Here is a 12,659-nt window from a genome sequence, read left to right on the forward strand (position 1 = left end):
TGAACAGGGTTAGCGTCGCATACAAACAAAGTGTGTGTCCATACATAAATAACAGATCATATGTATTCCAAACATATTGCAACCATGTTTAGGATATATAGACATTTTTGTCCTTATTCCCTAATCATTGTTACACAACTGTATAGATAGCAGTTAAAATGTACTGGGTATAAATCGTCTAGAGATAAATTAAGTAGAATGATAGATTATAGATAGATAGATAGATAGATAGATAGATAGATAGATAGATAGATAGAACATACACCATTTCATATTTAGAGACTTGTCATCTCTAGAGGGTTGTCCTAGAACCAGTCTCCCATGGATACTAAAGAAAACCCATGTGCATATGTGTGCATAATAGGTACATATATATGTTATACATGCCAGTATATTATGTGCATACATATGTATATGTCTATATATAATAATATACATTCTGATTCTCTATGCTTATTTTTTACAAGTCCTTGGTATGGTATACTTGGTATACTTTACTTCCTTAACTCCAAGTCTTCTGCAATGACTCCACAAAAGCTAAAAGTTATTTATTCATTTATTCCAAAAATATTGTTATGAATGTCTGTTCTGGGCCAGACACTCATCAAGGCTGTAGAAGATTGATTATGGGAAACCTAAAGCATTGTCCCTATAGTAGAATATTACAGTCTATGAGAGAAGAAGAATATTCATCAAGTAACCACATATGTATGTACCTTGTCACTTGCCAGGTGCTACAAAGAATGCATGCAGAATTTTCATTTGGATTGACATGTAATAATCTGGTGTTTCAGTATGATTCTATTATGTAATTACAAAAAAATAACAGCATTTTATTAAATACTGGAACACCTATCAGTCTTTTCAGTTAAGAGAAGGGACTGAAGTCAATAGGCCAAGTAGGCATAGGAAGTGGTTCCTTTAACATACCTAATGCTAAAAGAAGCAATTGTGAGTGGATCTTTGTGACAGGAGGATAAGCAAAAAAAGGAGTTGACGTCACAAGTCTAAGTTCACTTAGAGGAAGGCAGGGCCCTAAGGCCCTGATGCAGGAACACTATTGACAGTTGTGGTACAACATAAGCATTTAAGTAAGGCTGGGCAGGAGAAGGGAGAAAGGCAGAGACCTCTGATCAGATATACGTCTCCTTAAGTTTATGTTTCTCAAAGCTGCTTGTGTATTCTGTTATCATTCATTTTATTCTCTATAGAGATTCAATTATTGTTTTTTACTATTTTAAAACTATCTTTGTGCTCTGATAGCCTAAGAAATAAAGACATAGGAGGTTTTTTTTTATTATCTTTTGAAAACAGATATTGGTCTTTAACTTTACACACAGAAAAAATGGCCAGCCCATGAAGGAAATCACATATAACATGCCTTTCACAGATCCACAGGAAAGTGCTTTGATTTTTTACTTTTTGCAGTAGTTCTCCAAATCAGAAAACAATCCTGTCAATTCCTATTCCTCAGTTAGCTTTCTAAACTATTGTCTCTAAATCCTTTATTTTAAATCTGCCTTAATGTAGTTATAGAAAACTACCATATGGCAGGTGATCATTCATGGACAGCTCTACCCAGGATCCTAAAGGTGCTATCGCTAACTACACTAGGCTTTCTTACTGGGATGTGTGTGTGTGTGGGGGGGGGGGGTAGGGATTGCAACCAGGATTCAAAGGAAAGTAAGCCACAGACTATTAGGGAAGTATAGACATATTGTAAGTAAAATGTCTGCATTGCACACATTTTAATATAGAGATATTTTTCTAGTAATAACATTTTTGATACCCACTTAACATATAACAAACATATTATTTAAGGTATGGGTTCAGATCTTTCACTCCAATCTAATATCCTCAAATATCTTCTTGTATTCTCTACTACAGAGCCTAAAAGGTGGAAGCCAATCCTAACCATGGTTTGTATATACTGCCATGAAAACATAAGGCTACAAACACTTTTTAAGGAAAGTTACATTCCATTTGCATAGGTTCAAGACAAACATTTAAAGATATGTCTCATAAGATATAAAAGTTTTCTAGGGCTGGAGAGATGGCTTAGCAGTTAAGCGCTTGCCTGTGAAGCCTAAGGACCCCGGTTTGAGGCTCGGTTCCCCAGGTCCCACGTTAGCGAGATGCACAAGGGGGTGCACGCGTCTGGAGTTCGTTTGCAGAGGCTGGAGGCTCTGGCGCATCCATTCTCTCTCTCTCCCTCTATCTGTCTTTCTCTCTGTGTCTGTCGCTCTCAAATAAATAAATAAATAAATAAATAAATAATTTTTAAAAAAGTTTTCTAAATGTTAAATGCATGGGATGTCTAGTAATGATTTTAGACATCCAGGGATAAGGAATATAATTAGGAATAGACAAATTGTACAATGCAGATATGGGATCAGGTGGCTAAGGAGTTAACCCTGTCTCTTCTTCTTCAGCACAAAGGATATCACTTCTAAGACCCTTTATCTGGAATCCTCACTTGGAAAAGATTCATAAAGCAATTACCCTCTAGCATATTGTCCTGTCTCTTTCCCTCAAAGTACTTCTACAAACCCTGGACTTTTCATATTTACTTATTTAATTATTTATTGCTTATTCATTTCACTAGAACATTATCCTTACTGTTGAGCTCTTTTCTGGGAAGAGAGTAAGGATTGCTTGCTCCCCTCTGAAAAGTGTTCCAGACAAACTAAAGTCCAATTCCACCAGATTTTACCTTTATCAATGAGTTTATTGGGTTTTCTGACAGAGCATGGGCAGGGGCTTATTTACAGGAGCTGGAGACCTCAAAGCAGCTTCATTGGAATATTTCACCCCAAACATGGTGATCAAGCATGCCATGGCTGGATAGGTGGTGCTCTAGTACCTTGATCATTTACAATACAATATACTCTGTCTTTCCCCTGAGACCACAAGACCTCTTGTATCTTGTCATACAGCTACCACAGGGTTTATCTGAGAACCCAAGTGAGGATATGACTGTATATCCCTGTCTCTCTTCTTCTGTGGGTAATGTCCACAGGGCTAGTTTGGAGAGTTTCTTTTATGTGTTTCTAGCTGCTTCTGATAAAAATGACAAGAGTTGTTTTTCTCAGAGGACTTACCATAAGTAAATCTCGTTCATGTAATTAATTATCTTAGGTCATCAAATAGAAGCCACTCATTTGTATTGATTTAATCAGATTTTTGTTCTAAGACCTTAAGAACTTTAGGCTCCTAACCCTAAAGCTCATATATTGAGTTGCTTATACTCACAATAGTAGCTCACAGGTGACCACATAAACTTTCTTTTTGCAAAATTTGAATTTGTATTGAGTTAAATATGATTATCCTAGTTCATAATGAAATGCAAGCAGACTCTTTGTTTCACATATATTATCTCAATGTCAAGGGAAATAATGCCACATGAGTTTTCCTCTCCAGCTTTATGAGGTTAATCCATGAAACTGACCACAGCATATACTTTTTGGCAAATAGTTTATGTTATTTGATAATACAGTACAAAAGTGAGGAGTGAGATCACAATGCTCTTAAGGAAAACTATGTAAAAATCCCAAGTAAAGATCAAATTTGTAGATAACCTTTTCTTATTGAACTCTCTGTTTGCATGTAAGTTTCTTTCTTTTTGTTTTCATTTTCAAAGGTTTATATTAGTAGCTTAAGGCAATATATTCTGAAAAGCAATTGCAGCTTAGTGGAGAAATTTATTTGTGAATAAATTGCACATTCACTGACCTAATTTCTATTTACTTTAGGATTTCTTTGTTAAGTGACGGAGGACTCCAGATAGTGAATGTGTCTAAAGCTGATGGTGGGATGTACACCTGCACAGCAGAAAACCAGTTTGGAAAAGCAAATGGCACAACATACTTGGTTGTTACAGGTGTGTGCGCTTCTTAGAGATTGCTTTACCTAGGAGACATTATGGATGATGCATCATTATGAGAAAGTACAAATCTGCCATATGGTTGTCACTGTAAGTAGTGCATACTATGAACTGGTGCATACTTAAGAGCAAGGTCAGGATATCTAATGTTACTTTAACACAAAACAAGGCACACGGAGGATGCATTAGTCACTCTTCTGGGAGCAAGGGTAAACAGAAATACAATACAATATTGAGAACTTCTCATGTTTATCCTGTTCTGCTATGTTAGGACTTTGGGGTGTGTTTTGTCTTTTTCCCCAGTATAACTGTAATTGATCTTTTCTGGAGGAAAAGTACTCTTGATGTAAGGCTACAGTTAGGGATATCTTTTGTTTATTGACTCAAGAAAATAGATCTAACAGCTATGATGTGTCTTGTTTGGTCTTAGGGTGGCAAGAACATTAACAAAGTCAGTGACCTCTAAATCTTTCTTCTACCACAGGAGAAAGGGAAATAAGAATTGGAACTAAAAGACATAGAGATAATTAGAAAGAAAAAACTGCAAACAACTGAGAAACTAAATAAGAGAATAGGAAAGTGAGAGCACAAAGCAGGATAACTGGTTGACCTCACTGAGATATGCAACACAGGTTTCAGGAAGATGAAAGTGTTAGCCAACAGGTTTCTGACAGTTATGCAGACATTCTATGACTTGTTAAGAATTCAGCTCTCAAATGGATTTCAAAGTAGGGCCAGGGTAGTCCTGTTAACAAAGAAACTAAGGGATAGGAATGCATTTTCAAAGGATGACAATAGGCTCTCTACTGTAATGCTGGTTGGGGTGGTAAGAGAGAGCAAGATGAAAAATCAGGCAAGAGTTGATAATGATAAAAATGGAGTGTCAGCAGAGGAGCTGTGGGAAGGGCTAGGTTGCTGCATTTTTTCAGAATGGAGTCAGCGGGAGATGCTGCAGAGATGGACGTGAGGTACATGAGAAAGAAAGGATTCAGGAATGTCTTCTGGGTGATGGTGAAGAGCCTATCTTAGTAATAGATCACTTGTCTAACCTGTATAAGGTCCTAGATTTCACACTCCAAAAGTCAAAAATAGGAAAGAAGGAAGCAATGGAGAGAGGAAACGGGGGAGAGAAACTAAGAGAAAGGAAAGAAGAAAGGAAGTGGAATGGGATGGAGAGAGGGAGCAAAGGAGGGAGGAAAGAAGGATGGATGAAAAGTGGCGCAAGGTATTTGGCGAAAATCATGATGAATGGCAGTCTGAATAACCACAGTTGCCTGGACTGTGGTCAGACAGCTTTGAAGAGAAGAAGGTCATGAGTTCAATCTGGGTATGCTGGACATCTATATCTATTATAGGTTTTCTCTATAAAGCAGACCACAGGCTTCCCAAAATCTCAGTGGATTAAGGTAGTGTAGCGTGGGTGTTTGCCATCTTATGAGTCTATGGTGTGTCAACTGTGCTCTCCTCATTCAGGAATGACAGCCTCCAGTGTCCCCACCACAACAGAAGGGGAAGACAGCACATCAGTTTTACCCATCAGTTCTTCCACTCTTCAGTCGGTCAGCCACACACATAGCTCCTGCTTAGGCTTTGCCAGCCAAAGCACAGCAAGCATTTGACTATGTCTGAATTCAAGTGTTCAGAATTGAATTCTATTGTGAGCACTACAGAAGCTACTGGTGAAGGACACCTAAACAGAGAAGAATGCATGCATTTGAATTTTAGAGAAAGGTCAAGTGTAGGGATTCATCTTTAGCAGTTGTTAACATGTAGCTGGATTCTTGTAGCTAAATGACAACCTGAAGCCAAAGAAGTAATAGCAGAGAATTTTAAGAAAATCAAGGTAAATCCCATTAATGTGTGTAATTAATATATGTCTGTAATTTATATTTAAAATATTTTAAGTAAAAATTAAAAAAAATATTTTTGAGCTTGACATATGCCACATGAAAATATTTAGGAACAAAAGAGGCCTCATTAAGCAAGATAGTGAAAGTCTAAGACCAATGATGTAGGAGTAGGAGAAGATGGTGTCAGAGGAATCAGGCGGACCAGAGAGAAGATGGAGACCAAGCACAGCAGAGACAGCTGAGAGGTCCAGGCATAGGAGACCAAAAGTTTACTCTTATTTCCTCTGCAGGGTGGTTACAGAGCCAACATGAGTCCAGAGCAAAGACAGATAGCCCAAGTAAACAAATTCTTCTTTGAATGAATTTTGCTGTGTCATGGTTAAAAAAAAAAAAAAAAAAAAAAAAACCTGGGAAATAAAAGCAGAGAAGTAGAGTCAGTAGAAGCTTAGTTCATGAGAAATGCAAGCTATCTCATGGTGAAAATTAAAATACGTGCATGTGGACATCTGCATTGAGGGAGAGAGATGTTAATGTTAGCCAACAGTGTAGCATGACACACTTCTAGGAGTACCAAGTGAAAGCAATGTGTTCTCACCTTTCGCAGCTTTGCAAAAACAGAAGGATAGAGTTTATTTATGGTCTGATGTTGATACATTTGCTACTGACTGAGGGTTGGTGAAATGAAAGTGTCTATTTTCCCCTTATATTTCACAAAACAATAAAACTAAGCTGAAATTGAATTTTTTAGCATAACACCCTATTCATAGGCAAATTTCATTTCTGAGTATATATACTTGAAAAACACACAGATTTCCTAGACTTACTTCACTTAGCATGTTTGTGAAACCAGTAAAATTTATTATAGCTCTCCATCAAAATGCCTACATGAGTTTCAAAGACTTTTAATCACAGAGATATATATGTCCATGTATGTATTTACAAACTTGCTCTAACTCAGATAAACTGCTTTCGACATGTAAAAGTTGCTTCCCTCATGAGAAAAATACTAAAGTTTTACTCATAATTATTTCCCCAATAGAGCCAACAAGAATAACTTTGGCACCATCTAACATGGATGTATCAGTGGGTGAAAGCGTCATTTTGCCCTGCCAAGTGCAGCACGACCCCCTGTTAGACATTATGTTTACCTGGTATTTCAATGGGGCCCTTACAGACTTTAAGAAAGATGGATCTCATTTTGAGAAAGTCGGTGGGGTAAGTTATAATAGTTTTCTCATAGATGTTGTATTACACATGTCTATGACATGTTACCTCTAAAATAATCATCTAGCACATAGGAAGTACTTAAGAATGCTTGTTAAATGAATCTATCAGTTTTCTTGATGCTACTTATCTAATTTTATTTTTACAATCACTAGATTTGAATACATTTAGTTCAACCTCTAATTGTCATTAAATTGATGCATGCTGCATGTATATTAACTCGTTCACTATTGCACTTTTGTTGCTAGTATCCCATGCAGGTGTTTATTTTCTATATAATGTATTTATGATGAAGTAGAGGAGATTTTACATATACAAGTGATGATATAAGTGTATCATCTAGGTGTTTAATCACATTTGATGTGTCAAGGCGTTTGCTTTATCATAATCCATACTGGAAGTTGCATTGGATATGAGTTATAAATATCTTCAGTTTACAGGTATGTAGACTGAGGGTTTGAAAAGTGTAATAACTTTCTCAGAGTTACTCCAAGTGAAACTTCAAACCCAGTTTGTTCCTCCAATACTGTAAATGTTCCCCTATGTCCTAGCCCATTCTATCTCCTTATTTAGTAAGGTTTAGATTTCAAGGAAAATTAGCACTTGGAGTATGGTAAAGAACTAACTTAATATTGAATAAATGCCTAATCTAACAGAGATCCTCATAGCCAGCTGCACAACTTTGAGTCCAGTTGTGAGCCCAGAAGGTCACAGCCAGCCTGATTTTCAGGACTGCTACATGGGTTCTGGAGAGCATCATATATTGGGAAAGATATCAAGTCTGGATCTTATTATGTACTTGCCAAGCAGGATTAGGAAATCAGCTACATTTGTGAGACAAATATTTCTTGTTAAAGTAATGTATAAGAACATAAGGCTATATTAAAGTTTTAGCATCATATGAAACCTCAAATGATCCTGTTTGCAATTGACAAATATATTCAAGTCTTAATGCCAAGTAACACAGAATGTAATCTTCTTTGGAAATAGGATTATTGTACAAAATGCTGATTACATCAAGATGAGGCAATCCTGGAATAGACTAGACTGGTATAATCATCAAAAGTACCTGATATACCTACAACAATGAGATGCTTAGGACACAGGCATATCAGAGATCACCCTAGGAAGGCACTCACACAGAGGAGCACAGGCCATGGGGCAATGCACACAGAAGTGAGGTGAAGCTCCCACAAGCCAAGGAATACCTGAGGCCAAGAGGGATCCACCCCTTAGGATTAGAAAGGAATTGTGGTCCTATGATTACCTTGATTGCAGCTCTCTGTTGCCCAGAACTGATGTTTTAAAACCTGTTGTTTCAAGCCACTCTTTTTGGTACTTTGTTATAGTATCCCTAAAAAACTATTTAGAAAAAAAAAAATTGACATTTAAAACATGTGCTATCAGATAACTAGCCACAACTAAATGCAATTCCAGTACTATTTTTGTTTTTCATCCCCTGGCTCTGCTTACTTTGAGCAATATTTTTCTAACTAGTCTTCCTTATTCAAAATCTTTACAATATCAATTACTACAAACCCTTCTTGTTTCTTTGTGGTTTTTTGTTTTGCTTTGTTTTTTCAGGGGGAAAACCAAAGTAATGGCTCAGGTTTATTGGTTTATTGGAAAGAAAAAAAGAAAAAACTTACAGCATATTCAGAGTAAGTTAGTGCAGGGTCAGTGGGCCATCTGGTGGGGCACTAGCTTGAAGTGGGTTCCACAGTTTGAACATTGCTGAGTCTCACAGATGACAGTTGTCCTCTTCACAGACACAGCTGACTACTCGCTTGTTGGTGATGGATGGAACTAAACTAGGGTCTTCCTAAGTGCATGAAGGTACCTTTGGGGGAAAACATATTACGTGGGAGCAGGCCTGGCTGTGAAGCTATCTTGCTCTCCCCCTCCAGCCCAGTGGCCTGCTCCTCATCAGAAGCCATGGAGGTCACTGCAGCCCATTTTTAGCATAACACCTAAATGCTCATTTGAAAAATACCACTGTTTTTTCTATAACAACAGGAAAAATAGGTACCAGCATTCTTAACAAGCTACATGTTGATCTGGTATTAAAGCCTTTGTTGGTCAGATGTTTGCGAAGAATATGATGCTAACAGATAACTGTCATAATGACTCCACATCCAGTCTGTAGAAGACTTCTATAAAATGGTTCTTCTGCTGATTTTAATTCTTATATAAAGAACTCCATTTGGAAAAAAAAAAAGTTACTTCTGCCATGTAATGTTTGACACAGGATTTTGTGGTTCAGGAGGGGTCCCCCAAAATTTATGAGCCCCAAGTTTTGGGACTCTGTCCTGTCTTTAATAACGAAATAATAAAGATAGACTTGAGAAGGGTGAATTGTGTGAGATTAAGTTGATTTATGGGGAGATCACAACTTGTGGGGTTTATATAAGGGAGATTGGGATTTAGGGGAAACTGAGACCTTTTGGTTATGCCCAGTTCTTGGCACCCCCAGTGACCACCAAGGAGAACCAAACATGTATGCAAAGACAAGGAGCTTTAATTCGGGCTTAAACTCGGTCTCTTGACTTCACCAATGCAGTGGATCCATACAAGAGCCCTGAGTAGTGGGAGAGTAGGGTTTCTATAGGGATTTGAACATAGAAAAAGGGGATTGACACATGATTGGTTGATTTAAACACTGCACTCTTCTGGTTGGCTTAGGATTTTGGCGGGCAAAGTTGGCAGGCTGGAGCTAGGGGAATTGAGCTGATCTATGACTACAGGAATGTCTCATGACTTCAAGACTATATGGCATAATGTAAGGCATAACGGGCTTAACTGTTAAGCCTACCCTTACGGCAAGGTCAGAGGGCTGGAGCTAGGGGAATTGAACTTTATGACTTCAGGAATGTATGGCATGGTCAGTTTTCAGTAATCGTTAAGCCCATCCTTAACAGAAGATTAATAACTTAGATATTGCTGGGAAACAGAAATTTAGGCCTACTGAGGACTCTGAAACCTGTCATGGCACCCATCTGGTTTCTGAGTCCTTCACTTTTTAGAGAGGTTAGTGTAAAGCTGCAAGCACATGCACTTAAGAGAAACTGAGGCTTTTATGGAAAGATTAGAGTAAAGGTGCAGGAACTGCAGAGCTAATGAGTGAAACTAGGCTTTTAAGGAGGGATTAGAGTAAAGCTCCAAATGCAAATGCTTGGAAAGAGAATCTATGAGCTTGTGTAGGGAGAGCTGAGAGGAAGCCACATGGCATCTACTATGTGCTTCTTTGCATAGGGAAGCTAATGAGGGCAAATGGTGAGGCTCAAGGAAAAGTGAGAGGGCAGATATGAAAGCAGAGACCAGGAGACTCAGAGGAGAAATGAGTAATGAAGAGGGTTACACTTACGGTGATCCTGAGTTTAAAGAAGTTACACAGGTTCCAAGCCTAGAGTTGGTGAGAGCACCCACGTGATTGATCTGGAGTGTAAGTGAAGGGCACACTAGGTAAATTCAGAGACCAGAGGAAATCATACATGTAATTAAATTGGGAAGTTACCCAATCTATAAAGCAGAGACTAGCAGCAAAGCCATCTAGACCAAGAAGCAGTATTCTGTTCCCTCCTCACTCACCTACTGGCCCAGTCAGCCTAGTTGAATGGAGAAGCCACTCACAGGTATCCATGCAAAGCTGAGTGAGAATCCAGAGAGAGTGACAGGAAGAAGGCCATTACCCTCAGAGTTTAGGAAATATTCTTTATTCAGATTCAGTTATGCAAGGGGAAGACTCCATTCATTTGTTGATTTGGAGGGTGTATCCCAGGCCCAGCCCTCCTGGGCCATTTATTTATGTAGCAAGCTAGACTGTGGGCAGCAGAGGGCGCTGTAGTTCACTCTCATCAGACAAGAGTTCCATTCTTGTGCCAAGGCAAGTGGCATCTCCTGGTTCTCTCTGGGTCTCATTTTTTAACTGAAACTGCTTAGAAGAAAGTAGCATTTTCCTATCTCCATCCGGTATTGGTAATTGTGTCTATGGTTTATTAACTGAGTTGTACATTGGCAGTGTTTTATCCAATACAAGACTTTCTCTTTTAGTTAATGATAAATAAATGTGCATTGAGAGACTGAAAAGTCCAAAGTAGTTTGATGGTAATATTCAGAAATGCTTAAAGGCTGAACTGTATTTCTGCCTTGTGTATGAGGAACTTGGAGTTCAGAATATTCAAGTTGATGATGTAATTTAACTCTTCTGATTTACACTGGTGACTTATACAGAGGCATAAAGTCATCTCTGTAAAGAGTCAAGTGTCTGAAACGTGAAATTTTATAAATTAATGCCATCAGTTGCCAATTTTGTTCTTTCCATAGCATATGAGTTCATGGCCTATGAATTTTTTTATTGACTTGTGCCATTAGTAACCTAATATTCTCCCATCAGTATAAAACAGTAAGCCATACAAGATGACATTGCCCTTAACCACAAGCAATTAAGTAAATTGGTTTTCCTTCTGTTGCATGATAAGGGAATTGCATAGCAATTCTGGTCCTCTAAAAATGTACGCATTGCAGTGTGACTAGTGATATCCAGACAGTCTACTCTCTTGTTTATCCAGGATGTTCATAGATACATTTCTTGTTTTCAAAAATAGTGAAATGTGAGGAAAGCAGCTGGTAAGTGGCAAAGCAGTGTTAGAAGTTAGGTGGTGATGGTATTGATTTCAATGGGGAGGGATAGGTTAGCCTACAGAAAATCCAATTCACAGCTTTGAACCAACTCAGCCAGTTGTATTCAGGACTATATTATATATTCAGGACTCAGTCATTGTTTTAACTATTTTGGGTAGAAATTTATAAACTGCCAAAGCTCCAGCAATTGAGATCATATCTATTATTGTAGACCCAAACATTGAATAAAGAAGTATAGGACTCCAAGCCTCTGGTTTCTACAGTATTGGTATAATGCAATCATGAAAGCATATTAAATGACATATGGAGAAAATTAGCCCCCAGAGGATCTCCTGCCTGTATCTGTGGCACAAGTAGAAGGCACAAAATGAAATTAGCAGCCAAAGCCCCTCACGGAGTCCGGTTTGCCAAGCAAATAATTTTAGGCATGATGAGATAGGACTGGAAATGTGTGTTGAGAATCAAATGCTCCTGTGTGTCCGTGCTATCCCTATGATGCCTGTGGTTAAGTATAGCAAAGCTTTCTGGTCCTCATCGTAGAAACACTTTCCACATCAGTGTTTACTATGTCCATGGCCCTTCCTTCCATGACAGCTTGTACACAGTGGTTTCTCCCTATATATATTTTTTCTCTCTTTTGCCCAAATCTAAATAGCTTCACAAACAATTGTATGCATGCAGATAGGAATATATATATTCATGCATGGTTTTGCAGTCAGGAGGTTCTCATTGCTGGTAGAAATCACCCAACCAAGAGGAGCTTCTGAGAAAAAGAGGTTTATTTTGGCTTATAAGCTCGAGGGGAAACTCCATGATGGCAGGGGAAAACGATGGCATGAGCAGAGGGTGGACATCACCCCCTGGCCAACATAAGGTGGACAATAGCAACAGGAGATTGCACCAAAACTGCCATGAGGAAACTGACTATAAAACCTATACGTCTGCCCCCAACAATAACACTACTTCCTGAAGGTGTTAATTCCTAAATCTCCATCAGCTGGGAACCTAGGATTCAGAACACTTAAGTTTATGGGGATACCTGAATAAATCCACCACCTTCT

The 12,659-nt window shown here is 38.3% G+C and overlaps 1 protein-coding gene across 4 annotated transcripts in view; it reads left to right on the plus strand.

Moving 5' to 3' along the window:
* The window catches only part of Cntn3 (contactin 3), a 443,276-nt gene that overhangs the window by 359,168 nt on the left and 71,449 nt on the right, over positions 1 to 12,659 (plus strand). For all 4 annotated transcript variants that reach the window (XM_004651504.2, XM_045133940.1, XM_045133938.1 and 1 more), the window contains 2 exons: positions 3,753 to 3,880; positions 6,773 to 6,948. In XM_004651504.2, coding sequence (XP_004651561.2) covers positions 3,753 to 3,880; positions 6,773 to 6,948 — 304 coding nt within the window. The remainder of the gene's footprint in view (positions 1 to 3,752; positions 3,881 to 6,772; positions 6,949 to 12,659) is intronic.

Source organism: Jaculus jaculus, chromosome 14 (assembly GCF_020740685.1).
Source record: "Jaculus jaculus isolate mJacJac1 chromosome 14, mJacJac1.mat.Y.cur, whole genome shotgun sequence".
NCBI lineage: Eukaryota > Metazoa > Chordata > Mammalia > Rodentia > Dipodidae > Jaculus > Jaculus jaculus.